The sequence below is a fragment of the Anabrus simplex genome, chromosome 8, assembly GCF_040414725.1.
Source record: "Anabrus simplex isolate iqAnaSimp1 chromosome 8, ASM4041472v1, whole genome shotgun sequence".
Lineage (NCBI taxonomy): Eukaryota > Metazoa > Arthropoda > Insecta > Orthoptera > Tettigoniidae > Anabrus > Anabrus simplex.
Window position 1 is genome coordinate 96,788,544 of NC_090272.1, and position 18,123 is coordinate 96,806,666.

Below are 18,123 nucleotides of genomic sequence, written 5' to 3' on the forward strand. Positions count from 1 at the left end.
CATGACATTAGCTGGTGCTCAGGTCCAGTGAAGAATCTGACCTTAATATCAGACTTTTTCTCCCTCAAATTCTATCCCTCAAGAAGGGACCAGGTACACAAAGATCTCTACTGAAATAAAGTTATGTCCAAAAACTTTTTACCAGCCTTCTGAAGGCAAGTTATAATCTGTGATTTAATTGGTAAGTCACTGTTCTTGACAATTTGCCTTAATGAGCATAATTCCCACTTTCGTTAGCTTTCCTATCTTAACATTCAGGTGGATCACTAATAGAGTGTTGGCCTCTGGATCTGAAGATCAAACCTGGCAGAGCTAGTTGGATTTTCGAAAGGTGGAAGAAAAGTACATTTGACACTCCATGTTGTATGTTATTGGCATGTAAAAATCTCTAGTGAAACTATTAGTATTTACCTGAGAAAACTAATTAAAAACTACAGCCATAGATCACCCAAGAGAAATCTAGCTTACTCTGCCAATCGATACAGCAAAACAGAATACTGAAATTGATGCACATGCAACCTAGATAGTGTCAAATAAAAAAAAATACCTGTACACAGCAGAGGGCCTTATGATCATCATCATCATCATCATCATTTTAATATTATATTATTATTAATTATTATTAATAACCTAAACAAAATAATAACAATAATAATAATCATAATTTTCTTTCAGCTGGCAATCTGAAGAGGCGAGCATAAAATATTCCCCTTCTTTTCTAGATTACGGTTGATATCTTTTGAGTGTGGGTGTATATTTCTAAGTTGCTCCGATGTCTGTAATGTCGTCGTCGTTGTTGTTGTTATTGTTGTTATTATTATTATTATTATTATTATTATTATTATAACTAGACCTGAAGCATTATATGCAGCAGAATGTTTAATACTTTGAACGCGCAGCCTGCTTGAAAAATTGGCAATTAAGGAAAGGAGGATTATCCAAAAAATTCTTGGTCCCAGTCTCAAAGACGGTGTTTACAGACGTCAGAGCACCTTAGAAGATATCAACCGTAATCCAGAAAAGAAGGGTAATGTTTTATACTCACCTTTTCAGATTGCCAGCTGAAAGAATCTGTAAACGTTTGTTATCCAACTTCAGAAGTCTAAAACGATTCCTCCTTGGTTAGTGGAGATCAATAAAGATCTTTTAAAGTATGGAATCTCAGAAACAAACATTCATCTACAAGCACCACTCAAGAACAAACTTAGACAGGTTCACTAAGAACAAGTTCCAACTCGACTGAAGCATGTCCGTTCTGATGCATGGAAGAAAGCACACTCTGAAAGGATGAAAACCTGGTGGGCCTGCAAGAAGACAAACAGATGAGATCTTGCGGCCCTTAGTGGCCCTAACGATGAACAACAACAACAACAACAATAATAATAATAATAATAATAATAATAAAAACAGACTTTCAACGTATTAGGTCGTGTTATGTACATGTAATACGTGTTGAAGAGATGTTAAGTACAGAACAAAAATGGCCAGCCGGACACCAGTGGGATCCGAACCCACAACCTCCCGATTTCGCGTCGGTTGCTCTACCAATTGAGTTATGGTGGCCTAGGCCATCTTTGTTCTGTTTGAAAGGATCTGAGCTACAGGTCTGGCACTACTGCTAGCACACTGTAGAGTGCGTTTAAGTCGCCTGTTGTGGGGCATCTCAATGAATATTGAATTTTCACGACCGCATTGTAATCGAAACAGACTTTCAACGTATTAGGTCGTGTTACGTACATGTAGTACGTATTGAAGAGATGTAAAAGTACAGAACAAAAATGGCAAGCCCAGGGCCTCATTTTGCAAGTGATGAGGAAGGAGGAGCGGGAGGAGTATCAACCTCTTAAAAAAACCGGGGTCCATCTGGCTCCAGATAGTAGCACCCTGTTATAGGGCCCTTACCTAGGGTTACTAGGCGAAACTGGTCAACGGTCTCAGTGGCGGAAGAGGAATCTATTTCCCAACGGCACAGAGTGTGGAAGAACCTAAGGGAGCACACCCCGAAAAGAAAAGTGACTTAAAACCCAGGCGTGACTGTTCCCGAATCGGGAGGCTTCCTGGTCAGCGTCGGATTCCATGTTAGGGACGGCTGTTCTAAAACTCCAGGTCTCACCAACTTGGTTTTACCTTTTGGATGGGGTTCTACCCTATCCCCCAAACCAAAAACAACGCAACTAACATGATGACAAAACGTACGGAATCTAGTACCCCAGCCAGTAAAATCCGGGGCCAGAGTTCTGGTTCAAGTAGGGCAAAGGATTCTGGGGGCCCTAAACCATCATGTTTGGATCAGTCAGAGGATCCATCACCCCGTAAACTCAGAATGAAAGAAAAGCATTTCTTTGGCACACTCAATGTAAACACCCTTTTGAAAGTTGGTAAACAAAAGGAACTGATCAAAGTACTTGATAAGTATAAGATCAAAGTTCTAGCGGTCCAAGAAACAAGATTTATTTCAGATGAAGTGTCGGCTATTGGAAACTACAGAATACTGATAGGACGGCCAGCTATCAAAGTTAAGAAGTCAGACAAAACCAAGAATTCAGTGTTAATACTCGGGACAGCCTTCTTTATTCACAACTCTATAACAGAATCTATAGTAGACTTCAGATCTCCATCTCCCATACTGTCTATGTACTAACTCTCAAAAGTGGAAACAAATTGTACTCCATCTTCAATGTTCATGCTCCAATCAATGAAGATAACAGAAAGAATCCAGAGAAAGTAGAAGAATTTTGGTCACAACTTGAAGAAGAACTGTTCAGAACCCCAGAAGAACATGTCAAGATCTTGATGGGAGATTTTAATGCTGAGATTGGAAAAGAGAAAAAATTTTGAAACATCGTTGGAAAATACACGGCTCACCAAAGGACAAACAGAAATGGTGAAAGACTGATAGATGTTTGTGAATCATTTGGCATGAAAATAATGTCCACTCAATTCAAGAGAGCTCTCAAGCGGATGATGACATGGCGATCACCTAACTCCATGTTAGGAGAATTCCAAATTGACCACGTAGCGACCAACAGCCCGAAGGAAATAATGAATGTCAGAGTGCAAAAAGGTGCTAATTTTGATTCCGACCACTATCTAACAAGGATAAAAGTGAAGCCCACACCTTGTAACTGCAGAAAGAAACCCCTCAGAATACAGAAGTACAGAATTGAAGAACTCAAAGTCAGAGAAGAAATAGTAGTGACATATCAGAAAGAACTCGACATGTTGGAGTCCTATGAGTGGAACAAAATGGCTCGAAAGATTCAGGAAGCAGTGAAACAAACAATTTTCTTGCTAAGAAGAAGAAACATCCATGGTGGAATGATGAATGTGAAGATGCTCTACGAAGACTATCAGAAGCTTGGAACAAGTGGAACTCCAACAAACAGAACTTCGAAGAATTTAAGATCAAAAGGAAAAGGACAGCAAAGGTGTTCAAGCGTGCCAAAAGAAGATTCGAAAGAGAGAAGAGAATTTCAAGAAAAACAACACCAGGAACTTCTATCAGACGTTTAAGACAAAACTTCGCGGTTAGTCGTCACCCAACATTTGTTTCCAAAATGTTCAAGGTAAGCTGATTATGAGCAACAAACAGAACTGTGAACACTTGGCCAAATATTTCAAAGAACTGCTCAACTGTGATCCACCTCAAGAAAAACTGACGTTCCAGAAACCAGAAAGGACACTGCATGAATCAACCCCGCCAGATAAGAACGAAATAAAGGAGATCATCAAAAGCTTGAAAAATAACAAAGCATCTGGCAAGGACTCAGTTGTTGCTGAACTTCTGAAATATGCAGGGGATAACCTCCTGGAACAACTTGAAACACACTTTCAACAGATCTAGTCCACAGGAGAGATCCCAGAAGAATGGAGGGAGGCTATCATCCACCCCCTGCACAAGAAAGGAGACAGAACGAATGTCAATAACTATAGAGGGATATCACTTTTGCCAGTAGCCTACAAGATACTTTCTATAGCACTCAAGTGTAGGATAGAAGGACATATAGATAAACAATTAGGAGAATATCAAGCTGGCTTTCGAAAGGGGCGGTCATGGGCGGAACAGATTTTTACCATTAAGACCTTAATCAAAACTAAGACATTAGCAGCAGATAAGAAAGTGATAATGACATTCGTGGATTTCAAAAAAGCATACGACTGCATAGACCAGGACACACTAATGGAAGTGCTTAAGGAATTTGGAATAGACAGTAAGACAACAACCTTGACTCATCAAACACTAAAAAACACACGATCGCAGGTAAATTTTTTTGGAGAACTGTCAAAGCCTTTTGAAATCAAAACAGGTTTGAGACAAGGAGATGGCCTCTCTCCAATTTTGTTCAGCTGTGTTTTAGAGAAAGTTATCAGGGAATGGCGAAAAGAAATGAGCAAATTCAACTATCCAAATGAAATTAGATTAGGTCACAAGAGAACTGGGCTTAAATTTGAATGCCTCGCATTTGCAGATGATGTAGTCTCTTTTGCAGAGAATTTGCAAATTGCAATTAAGCAGATTGAAGTCCTCAAAGAAACAGCAGACAAAACAGGATTGCAAATATCTTTTGAGAAGACGGAGTACATGAACATAAATACCACTGACCCAACCTGGACAATGAGGACGAAGTATGGTGACATCAAAAGAGCTACAAAATTCAAGTACCTGGGAGAGATTTTGACTCCAAACATAAATGAGAAAGCAGCAATTCAAGAACGTGCAAGAAAGTTGGAAACTGCGGTTAGTTTATGTCAGAACACCTACAAATCTAAGTCATTCTCCTACCAGGCCAAATTCAAGCACTACAGCACGATAGTCAAATCTGAATGTTTATATGCAGCTGAGACAATAGCCACGAAGGGACTCTCAGATTTGGAAAAGAAAGAAAGGAGGTTCCTTAGAAAGATTCTTGAACCCATAAAATCATCAGACAAGTTTATGTTTCGCATGAGACCAAACCGAGAACTATACCAACAATTTGAAAACATCACCACCACGACGAAAAAGAGGAGATTGATGTTGACGAAAAAGAGGAGATTGATATTCTACGGACAAATTAAAAGGATGGGATCGGAGAGACTCGCCAACAGGATCCTCACCTTCCAGGAGAACGGGAAGACACAAGTCCCATGGGTAAAAGAATTCCACTGAGATTTACAAAAATGTGGGATCACGGCAGAAGATATAACAAACAGAAAAATCTTCAGGCAGAGAGTTGCGGAGGAGAAGGACCTAGCTGATGAGAAAATGAGGAAGAATAGAGTATTCTCGGCAGAAGAACGAGCATGAGCAAGCCAACAGATGAAGGAATGCGTAATCGCAGCCCATAGATGGCTCAAACGAAAATAATAATAATAATAATAATAATAATTGCCCAGCAAACACTCTGCAGATAATTTGATTCAGTGCTATTTTGGGGCGTCTATATATCAATTTTTTTTTTGTTTTTTGCAAGTTGCTTTATGCCGCACCGACACAGATAGGTCTTATGGCGACGAACATAATATCAATTTTGATATTCCATTTCACCCTATCTGCTTGCAGGGAAACTGGAACTCAGTTTAAAAAAGAAAAAGTTGTTGGTGAACACCTAATGTGTCATCAGAGATCTTTCACAAGGTGACATCGTATGACATGGAGTGTTAAATGGACTATTTCTACCCTTCAAAAATTTGATTATCCCTGACGGGTTTCTGTGATCTTTGTATCCGAAGTCCAACACTACTACTGATCCACTGTATTATTATGTAGCTCTAATGTCCAAAATTAATTGACCTGCACCGAGACCTTTCTAAAAAAGTAACATCCAATTAACGAAAACCTTCAGGTAGTATTTGGGACACAGAGAGGCTTCAGAAGCCTTGAAAGCTCTGCAAAGGCAAGTAGTTTCTGTGCTGAGCAGTCCGAGCAATATTCCTTGAACAAAACTTGTTTGGAGCAGTCATTCCATTTTGTTACGAGTATAACTTAAAATATGTTTAGACTGATCAGTTCATCTGCAGTCCAACAGAATTTCTACAAGTCACATTTACGCTACTGGATAGGTTTATCTTCAAAGAAATTATCCTTCAATTGAACAAACTGGTTTCAATATGAAATCATAGTCTTGTATTAAATGCAGCCACCAAAAATTAATTTCAAAAAGAAAAACTGTGATTTTTCTTCTATCAATAGTTTCAATATGATATAAAGATATATTTATACTTCTACTGAGAGTTAAGTTGGTTTAGGTTGGTTTAGAATTTCTGACTGTAATTCTGAAAATTAGTGCCGTACTGAATTTTTTTCTCCACAATTAGAAAGCAATGTAAGTACCCATGTCATACTCTTGTAAGACCACTTAGCAACTGCAAGGGCTAGGATTTTGATGACCTATAAATTAGCAAAAAATGCCTGACTTCAGAATCCTCCAAAAGTGCTCTAAAATTATGAAGGAAAGAAAGAGAAATGTTTTTAAGAGATAAAAATGCAGAAACATTTCTGAACATATATGTCTTAAAATGCTTCATTTACCATAAAAGCATCTATTATGCAGCACTTACAGTTTATTATGAAGTGGGATAAAAATTCAACATTCTAAAACCAGAGAATATGGCACAACAATATATCACACTTCTTGAGAAAGAAAGACTACGAAACATGAACAACATAAAACACTCTTGCATCTGTGTTACCTTGTAGTTATACCCATGAGTGACGACCAAATGTTGATCATCTGAGCCTGACAAGATGTACTCTCCTGTCTCATTCCAACATATAGAGTTCACACAGCCATTGTGGACTGGGAGCTTCTTCACAAGCTGTAGTCTTTGAATCAGGTCTAGGCTCCCTGAGGATCAAACAATTTGCATGTTAAATCTACTGTTGAATTACCAAAAAATAGTCTGCAAATATAATGAGAAAATTTGATTATATTATTCATTTGAACAAACAGTATATATGTTTACAGTTGGATAAAGGTAAAACCAGGATATGATACAGAAATATAGGAATGATGATGATGATGATTATTGTTGTTTAAATGGGCCTAACATCGAGGTTATCGGCCCCTAATGGTACGAAATGAGACGAAATGGAATGACAAATTTAAAGTCTAAAATTCTCCAGAATTCAAAGCGTGAGAATGAAGAATGAATGGACATGAATTTAAAACAATCAGTGGATGCGACCCGCAATGCTTTACATTCACACAAACTGACGTAAAAGAATAGGATTACTGACCAAGGGACTGCTGCTATAGCATAACACTGAAACGATGATGCTTGCAGTCTAAAGGGGGTCCAAAATCCAAGTTATCGGCCCCTCATAACGGTACTGATCGCTAGGAAAGTAGAACCATGGTATTTGTCCTGTTGCGGTACTAATCAAAAGTAGCAAAGTCTTGCGGTATTCCACACATTATTGTACTATTCACAGGTTATGACATTCGACATATAATACAGACCTATGTTTTTCTCACTTTGCGGCGCCATTTACAGGCAACGCAAACCTATGGTGTTCATCACATAAGAGTACTAACCACAGGGACCTTCCCCTATCCCGTGGTGTTCCTCATATAGTGGGTACTAATCACAGGCAAGGCAGAACCATGGTAGCTATCATCCCATGGTCCTGCTCATATGATGGTTCTAATCACAGGTACTGCAAAAGCTGACCGCAGGTGCTCCTGTGTGCTACTAATCACAAACCTATTTGGTACCTAATATAGTGGTACTACGCGCAAGTAAAAGCGACCCATGATGTTCTCCGCATGGTGGTACCAATCACAAGTAGTTTCATGGTTCCAAGACAATCATCCCTTGGTCACCCCTTTTAGTCACCTCTTACGACAGGCAGAGGATACCGTGAGTGTATTCTTCATCGGCGTCCCCCGCCCACAGGGGGTTGTGTGTTTGGTCCGCGAGAGGTATTTTATTTCCCTCAAGTCCGCCGGCAAGCCGGTTAGGACCAGCCTATCCGCCACCTGGGACGTGCCACGTGGGAGTATCACTTCTCTCCCTGCTAAGCTAGCGTAGCAGGTTCGTGGAAATATAGGAATGTAAGTGCAAAATTTCCATAGAGTATCTTGTAAGAAAGTCCAAAACATTGAAATACTGGCCTGCTAAAAACAAGTTCAAGGAAATAAAAGCCCTTACTCACACAAAACGACTTTTTCTAAATTTATTATACAGAGTGTAACAACAAGGTATGGCTAAACGTCAGGACACATTCATCACACATACAAGAAAAATATGTTTTTTTATGGTAATGGGGCATTTCCATGTTAGAACTCATTTTCTACAACTCTACAAAGAACATTAAGCATGGGAAACACACAGGAACAAAACCTACCAGCATTCAACAATGTTCAAAATGCCCTCCGTTAGCATTGATACAGCTCGATACAGTGTTTTGCCCCAGTGTGCTAAGTTGGGCTCATCAGTTGGTTAATGGCACACAAACCAAGACGCATGGCTAGTGCATACCGTGGGCAAAACGCTGGCAGCCAGGAATGAGTTAGCTGAAAAATTTATAATGATCAATAACGGACTAACTAAATTGGTATTATAAATTTACTCATTTGTGACAAATATTTCAGTTTCCCTACGGGAATCAACATCTTTATCATAAGTAGTATGTTCCGAACCATCAGTGGAAAGATGGCATGGAATGACATTAGTAGACGAATATACATATATATGAAATAAGGGTTTTGTCTGTACATTTATGAGAATTTAAAAAGAATTGTATTTCTGTATCGGTCATGTCCACAGTAACAAGAAAATGCACTTTTTAATTTTCCGTCTGTCTGTATGTACGTGCATCACGAGAAAACTGATGAAGATAATAAAAATCTGTATGTAAAGTCTGGGAATAAGTTGCTACAATCTAGGTCAAAAATAATTGTATTTACGCTGAATGAAATGGTAGTTTAGAGGAAGGTCTAAAATTTAATTCTCAGATATTTATATTATTATTGGTCCTATCGATAAATACTACATAACTTTTAAATTTCCAATCATTTATGTCTTATATATTTTTACCATACTGGTTATAACAACAGCTGGCCCTGCAGTGTAGGGGTAGCGTGAATGCCTCTTACTCAGAGGCCCCGGGTTCGATTCCCGGCCAGGTCAGGGATTTTTACCTGGATCTGAGGGCTGGTTCGAGGTCCACTCAGCCTACATGATTACAATTGAGGAGCTGCCTGATGGTAAGATTGCGGCCCCGGTCTAGAAAGCCAAGAATAATGGCCAAGAGGATCCGTCGCGCTAATCACATGACACCTTGTAATCTGCAGGTCCTCGGGCTGAGCAGTGGTCGCTTGGTAGGCTGTGGCCCTTCGGGGCTGTTGCGCCATGGGGTTTGGTTTGGTTATAATAACAGAGATATTCATGAATTTGGATTTTTGTTGCTAAGTTCATATCAGCGCCAAGTCATGAGAAGATGGCCAAACAGATTTTTAATGAAAATCGGTATGTAAAGTCGGGTAATAAGGAATTACAGTCTAATTTTATAAGATGCCCTAATAACACAGTCGGAAGAAAACTAAATGTGAAGGCCTACAATGTCGAAGCTCATAAAATTGATCAACAATAACATTACATTGACCATTGTTTGTTGTGATATGCTCTGTGCCTTCTGCTGCCACTCATCTCCAATAGATGGGATTACTGCTGCATACTGAGTATAACAGCCTGCCTGAATATTGATGGGAAGTAGTCGGGAAGTTAGATCTCTCTTCTTTAGCATGCAATTTCTTTCCTCTGGTTCATAAATTTTTGAATACTACTGGTACGTAACACACTGGTTCACCATAGCATTCCAGCGATTCAATCCCTACTCTGAGGCACTGATTAGAATGAGCAGTGTGCACATTATGGAATAATGGCAGAGGTGGTTCACGGCTGTCTGCGGCCTGGTCTTTCCAGCATTGGAACTTTGGACTGTTAGATCGGCAGCGTAGTACTGTTCGTTAAAAGTGAAAAATGTGTGGTTTTTCATTTTATCGAGTATTTTATACGATAACATTGTTTTTAATCGCTACATTCCAACTGATATCACTGTAATGATCTATGCTGACTTCAGTTGGGAAAACCGCAAAAACAGTCTTTCTGAGAATTCCATAGCGAAGCACGGGTACATCAGCTGGTATGAAGATAAAGTTGGAAATCAAGAGGACAAATTTGGTCAAATATTCGTTTACAGGAAGGGAAGTTAGGGATTGGACTAACTTACCAAGGGAAATGTTCTATAAATTTCTAATTTCTTTGCAATCATTTAAGAAAAGGCTAGGAAAGCAACAGATAGGGAATCTGCCACCTGACCTAAATGCAGATCAGTGGTGACTGATTGATGCATGCATCAACCCTCATGTAGGATTCAATGCCACGACAGGTTGATACACACTACTGGTATGAACCACTACAAAAGTATGCGATAGCGAATACATCCCTCCACATAGGGTTGTGTCAGGAAGTGCATCTGTTTGTAAAACTGGGCTTTATTAACATACAGTGCCAATCCCAAGAAACTGGGACAAGGCTACGAAGAAGAAGAAGAAGAAGAAGAAGAAGAAGAAGAAGAAGAAGAAGAAGAAGGTGATAATGGTAGCTTGAATCTCTTCAGTCTACTTTTCATTTTTCAGCATGCAACAATTTTCAGACACAAGCAGCCTCCTAGGTACATACAGTAAATTTACAAATTATTTTTATTTTCTATAAATGTAATTTGAAGAATTTGAGGATATTCTTGATTGGATGGAATACTGTTTTGAGTCTGTTTCTGTGTCTTAATTTATATTTGTTTATTGTGTTCGACCAACTAAAGGTCTTTACATTCTCAGCCATTACATATGCTTAATTGTTAGAGACAGACTTGGAGCACATTATGACTGAGTCGAAGGTCTTTGATGGTACCCTCAAGAACTCAAAACTCTTACTTCTTACTAGCTGCACAACCTACAATGGCTCTTGGCATAATTCATTCAACAGCTTGGGATATCATGGTCATGTGTTCTCTCAACCCATTTCCTTACAATGACATATAGTATTTAAATCAGAAATGCATTACTGTGATTATTTATTTTCTAGACTCAATTGTGATTTTGTAAATTAATTTTACATTTGCAAGTAACACTAGTTAGTAAGTCCTCAGCATTTTTCACCTGAACCCCTGTTTGATTCTTAACATTTGTGATATGTGTTGGCATCAGTTCCAAGTAGTGCCATAAACCTTTCTGTTTGATTTCTGTAGCAATGTTTCACCAGGATGAAATCTAGTCGGCACTTACGATCTTCAGGACTATTCTACGTATACAGATGTCTTCATATGGCTTTAAAGGTGGTGTTCGTTGTAAAATCTCATTCCTTCTTCCTGACCCAAATTGTCCAACACATGGGCTGTCAGAACCATACACCAACTATGGTGTTCCAAACCCCCATGATGATGACATTGTCACTAGTTCTTGTGTCTTCTTGAAGGAAGTCTTCAAGTTCATCACACACATCCTTGAATTCCTGATCTTCACTGCTGCATGTTGGAGCATAGGTGGTGGTGGTGATTATTGTTTTAAGAGGAAGTACAACAGGGCAACCATCAACTTGGACAGTGAGTGTGTCTACAGGTAATGAGTCTAGCTTTACTGCCAACATCCTGTGATTCATTACCATTACATCCTTCAAGTGGCTGTAGTTCTTTTGTCCAACAGCACGGCTACCGTATGTTATACCATAAGCTACACCTCTTTGGCCTTGAAACTTACAGAATTCACTACTCTATAATCATCGCTGCGCAAAGTGGCCCAGATGGTTGAGGTGCTGGCCTTCTGACTCCAACTTGGCAGGTTCGATCCTGACTCAGGTATTTGAAGGTGATCAAATATATCAACCTCGTGTAAGTAGATTTACAGGCATGTACAAGAACTCCTGTGGATAAAATTCCAGCACCTCAGATTCTCAGAAACCCTTCAAAAGTAGTTAGTGGAACGTAAAACCAACATTATTATAGTATCTTTAATCATCCTTCTGAAATTCCCCTTGATCATGCCATCTTGTTTTGCAAAGCCTAATACACTGATACTGTGATCTTTTGCCTCCATTTTGATGTTTTCTGATTTACCCGAATTCCGTGCAGTACGAGCATTACATGTGGTAATATTTATGCAAGGTTTTTGCTTGATGCTGACATGAGAAGCATTGCCTCCTCCCCTGCTGGGCCAGATTACCGCTTTTTGCCAGTTTCCAGAGTTGCCTACTACCGTTATTTTACATAAAATAGGCCATCTCATTCATAGAAAGCTCGCTTTTGCTATTGGCTGTACGTTGCACCGACACAAATAGGTCTCAGGGCAACGATGGAACAGGAAAGGACTAGGACTGGGAAGGAAGGGACCGTGGCCTTAATTAAGGTACAGCCTCAGCATTTTCCTGGTGTGGAAATGGGAAACCATGGAAAACCATCTTCAGGGTTGCTGACAGTAGGGTTCGAACCCACTATCTCCTGAATACTGGATATTGGCTGCACTTAAGCGACTGCAGCTATCAAGCTTGGTCACAGAAAGCTCATTCTAGATCTTTGATGAGATGTCCTATCATTAAATAATAATATAATTAATTTCCACCCTCTCACTTACAAAGAATTACAAAAAGCAGCAATCCTGGCCACTTGCCATATAGTAAGGAAGTTTATTGGCGTGAACCATCCACTATATACAGAGGATTAATGAAAATCATCAACTAATAATTTTGATTATTTATGTATAGTAAACATCCTATAAATAACTGTCAAATTTATTTGTCAACAATGTAAGTATACACCGGTATGCATAGAGCATATATGCGTATGTACTAAATAGTACTTCTTCCATGAACATTTTACTGAAGAAGCTCATAAACCCAATTGTAAAATTTTGAATTATTATTAATAATAATAATAATAATAATAATAATAATAACCATCATCATGATATGGCCTCCACTACCACATGCAGACCTTCTGAAATGGTGCCATCGAGGTGACCTGTCTACCAATTTTGAAATTCTGATTGTGCTACCATCTAATAATGAAACAGGAATCTACTGGAATGGATACTATAGGTGAGTCAATTCTGATTTTTTCTGATGACAACTATTGTGCTGCCACCGTCCTTCAGCCGGGATTGAACTCATGAACTTGGAATTATGAGCCACAAACAGCTATTTCACATGTAAATAAATTATCAATCACATTCCATAGTGCCTTTTCAGATGAAATAATAATTTGTTACCGGCCCCGCAGTGTACGGGGCAACGCGTCTGCCTGTCACCCAGCAGCCCCGGGTTCGATTCCTGCCCGAGTCAGGATTTTTAAATTGTAATGATTAATATCCCTGGCCTGGGGACTGAGTGTTTGTGACGTCCTTAATCTTCCTTTCCTCACTACCGCCATTCCAATTACACTCAGCTTCATACAATATGGTACCAGTAGGGGCAAAAGATCCACATGGGTCGACGCCCTGAACCAATAGCATTAAAAAAAAAAGAAGGGTAAATCCTATCTGTGTTACTGTGGTTTGTACTTAAATGTCCATCTGGAAGAAAATTATAGCTAATATAGGTAAGGAAATGTGTACAGTCCTTACAAGGTTGTTAATTTTGAGTGGAGATGGAAAACTACAAAAAAAACATTTCAAGCATAGTTGATAGCCAGACTGGGAGCCAATCTCCCTCCTAAGGCAGTCTCCAGAACTTGCACAAGCCAAATCATAGTCTGCATTACATTTCAGTAGTGAAGAAATATAGTATCAGGATACTGTTGGTAGCTTGATGATGATGCCTGTTGTTTAAAGGGGCCTAACATCTAAGGTCATCGGCCCAAAGTTGGTAGTTCAAATTTTTATATAATTCTATTTAGATCGAACAAGTTAAGTGTAAGCTCATATACAGTAATCAATTTCCACTGCTTTCAGTCAGCTATGATAAAATTGATTGAATACGTAAGGATTTGGAATTCCCAGATGGTAACCCATAGTTACAGCAATAACACAATGAACTATTAATGGAAAGTAGCCAATCCTGTCCACTCTATTACAGTAGCAGACATGTGCTACTAGAAATCTGAGCTAACGTCAATGGTTGAAGGAGTTAACTCATGGTCCACAACAAACTAGCTGCAATGATCAGAGACCCAATGTTTGAATCCTATCACCGACAGCTGCTATTTTGACAACACTTTTCCTTTCATGTTCTTTATGCAATTCCCTCAAGAATAAAGATTAGGACATTTTTAGTCTATTTACAGTTATACTAACTCAATAATTAGACAAATCTGACATACAAAAGCACTGGAGAATTGAATATTTGAGAATGTTACACATTTCAGTCCAATTCTAATTGGAATAATTAAATATTCTAGCAGTCAATTCTACCTTATCTAAGTAGAGCCAGATCAGGGCAAATACATTTCCCTTACAGCTCTCTCCCATGAAATCCATCACTCCTAATCTATACTCATGTTTCAGTCCAAATCCTGCTGCCTTATGTTCTTCTTACCCAATTTAATTTAATATCCGATATAGTTATAACTAAATTGAAAGGTTACATATCATTACCCTAACGAGAAACCACTTATACCGGTATTAGTGAGGATTTACTATGATAAATAACCTTGAAATGTATACTTTCAATATTTATATAATTTATGATCATACTTAATTAGCAACCTCTGGTGAGAGAGTGTTGAATTAGCCCTCCCCACTAATTTTAACGGCAACTTCCTCAGCCTCCCTTCTTTCCTTCATTCATAATACCAGGGTTTGTTTTTGAATTTGCTTTCATCAATATGTTCAAATAATCTATTTTTCCAGAATATCTGCTGAGCCACCACATGAAATGGCTAAGCATTTGAAATCTGAGTATACTGTCACATGCTTCATATCACCTGAGTGGAGAAAATATGAAATGAGGGGATACGAACTAGGATGTGTACAGAAAAAGAATTCTGTAGCCGGGCTGAGTGACTCAGATTGTTGAGGTGTTGGCCTTCTGACCCCAACTTGGCAGGTTCAATCCTGGCTCAGTCCGGTGGTATTTGAAGGTGCTCAAACACATCAGCCTCGTGTCGATAGATTTACTGGTACGTAAAAGAACTCCTGTGGGACTAAATTCCAGCATCTTGACGTCTCCAAAAACCGTAAAAGTAGTTAGTGGAATGTAAAGCCAACAACATTAATTATTAGAATTCTATAGGGCTATTAACATCAAGAAGCTCTCCTACTTTGATTATATCTAGAGCTCTGCACGGTTATACAAAATATTATCCGCATCCACTCTGCAACTTCCTTCATCCGCACCCGTATATGGTTATCCGCATGTGCAAATTGTTATCCGCGGATATTGTAAATATTAAGTACAGTATTTTACACCCAAGGTATTGAAACAGATAGATCTGTTAATATAATACAATAGGCCTGATACCTGGCATCAGACTCCCACAGTCAAAGGTTTACGAGAGATTTTCTCTTGCGACAACTACCGACGTATTGATCTTTGTTCCTTCCATTAATTGTGGGCAGGAGCCAGTTGGGCTTAGATCACATTTACGGCTTTATGGTCTCAAGGCTCTTTATATATAGCACAGTTCTCCCATACCACTGTCAAGGGTCACCTAACGACAAGCAAAAATAAGAGTATACCTAAGTGAAAATTAATAAACTTAATTATCCGTATCCGTGAATTGGTATCTGTGGATATTGTAAATATCAGCAAAATTATCCACACTGCCATACAGTTTACATCCGCCAAGGCAGTAACTTCGCGGATATCCGCATCCGTGTGTGGCTCTAGTTATATCATGAGGCAACAGAAAACCTACAGCTTCCTACAAATTATAATACAGGAAAGACTGAGGGGAAGAGAGGTCCCAGCACACTCTTCACATCTTGCCTGGAGAACCTGAGATAATGGTCTGATGACATTTTTCTAAGACAAGATTGTTGTATTGCTGATATATCAACTCATTAGAGATAGTTACCACAATGATAATTACATGAGAAAATGCAAGTTATGCACAGCTTTTAACAACCTACTGGCATATCTTCCATTACCAAAGCTGCAGAGTTGTGCTGCACAACCACAATCTTATCCCACAACGGTATTTTTCGCTTGGTCAATAACTTCCTCTAAGTAGAAGAGTCTTTATTCTTGAACTCCAGGAGCTGCAACAGGAGGTACTACGAGATGGGTCTTGACATAGGATTTTACTTCGGACCATATCACCTCAATGGGATTGAGTATGGGTGAATACGGTGCTAACCACAACAGTGATGCTCCAGTGACATAAACCACTGTTTCCAATCTGGAGTGGCATGGTGTGTTATCACTAGGGCCCAGATTTTGAGGTTTTTAAAAACCTTTTTTAGTTTTTTAATAGCTCAAATAGTTTTTAAGCTTTTTATCTTCCTGAAATAGTTTTTAATGATCATTTCAATCATTACTAAAGTTAGTGTCTTCATACAAACTTTTTGTACTTTACTGTAACCTTCATGCCTCTCTAGTACAAAACTATATCACTTATTTCAAAATATACTCTACATATGGGACCGAATGGCTTAATGAAAGCATTTCAAACACATCATACCAACCGAAATTTAAAATAACAAAGAATATTTATGCACAAATACAATAAATGGTTCATGTAGGTTAAACTTTTGTCACTTCCAATGCATCAAGAAACATTTTCAGAAGCATAGAACACAGTTTGCACTTGCTGTTACATTGTGCAACTAAATACATTTCCAGATTTTGCAGAGTAAAACTTTTTCTGTTATCTCTCAAAATATTCTTATAGCAGGAAAACGTATGCTCCACACAACAAGAAGTCATTGGAGCAAACTTCATTGAAGCAACAGCTCTTGGTCCCCATGGTACCTCGTCAGTAACTTCTTCTCCCTGAAGTATTGCAGACACATTCTTCATTGTTGAAAATCCAGGGTTCTGCTGCAGAATTTTGGTGAGCTTGAGTGAATAGGCTGCACCCACTGGTCCTGGTATTTCCTTCTTCGAACTGAAGTCCACAACTTCTATTACATCTTTTAATGGCAACGATGCCCACTCACGCTCAATAGCTACAGGAAGATCAGAAAAGTATACCCTAATGAAGGCAAGTGAAACAACGTTCTTGTTCGTGAGAGCTGTTTCAGCCTTCGCTATGCAGAGTGCATCATCGACATCAAAAGAATTTAAAACATTTTTAATGTCTTCAAAGTGATTGGCATAGTATACGGCTTCATTGAGCCATGTCCCCCAACGAGTGAAGATGGGTTCGGGAGGAAGAGGAGTTTGAGGCTACATTTCTTTGAATGTGAGGATGTGTCTAGGAGCTTTAAGAAACACCTTTTTCACAGAAGAAAGAATACTGTTTACTCCTGGAAAATTATTTCTAACCTCTTCAGCCAATCTGTGTAAGCCATGGGCTATGCAAGTTACATGCAGCATGTTAGGGTAGAAACTCTTCAATACTTCACCAGCTTTGATCATACTGTATACGCCGCACTGTCACTCAAAAGAAGTAAAAACTTGTCATCCTGTTTTTCTCTTGGCCAAAGAATGCAAAGAGCATCTATGACAGTGCAAGCTATGGTGCTATGGTTCGTTTTTTCCAGCATCTTGCACAGTATAATATGAGGTTTACCTGGAATCCCTAGTGCTGAATCGGTAGACCTCGGTTTATCTTCGAGATTCTTACTGGCAACCTTTGAAACACAAACTATGAATCGATTATGCATCGCCGTGAGACATCTGGCGTACACTTTACGAACTAGTACTGTTGTTGTTTACACAGCAAAGCCAAAATATAGGTTAGGATTGAACATGAGTGAGGAAAACAGGCCTCCTAATAAAATTCATGCCGTTGATGTCATGGCTGGTGAAACAGGTCACGCCGTCCTTAGTCTTCTTCCCCCACACAACTGTGATCTGAACGCCATTGAATTGGCATGCGCAAAAATAAAATGCGAATTCAAAAGACGCAATATTGCGGGAGACATATCAGCAATTAACTTACGACGACAGACCATCAGGGCATTCCACTTAGTATCTGCCGTAGATTGGGAGGTGTATTGCAGAAAGGTGAAAGAACTGGAAGGGGAATACTGGAGGCACGACGGT

At 39.1% G+C, this 18,123-nt stretch overlaps 1 protein-coding gene across 2 annotated transcripts in view; it reads right to left on the minus strand.

The window, feature by feature from the left end:
* The window catches only part of LOC136878853 (DDB1- and CUL4-associated factor 6), a 213,665-nt gene that overhangs the window by 173,401 nt on the left and 22,141 nt on the right, over positions 1–18,123 (minus strand). For both annotated transcript variants that reach the window (XM_067152392.2, XM_067152391.2), the window contains exon 2: positions 6,673–6,827. In XM_067152392.2, the coding sequence (XP_067008493.1) occupies positions 6,673–6,827 (155 nt within the window). The remainder of the gene's footprint in view (positions 1–6,672; positions 6,828–18,123) is intronic.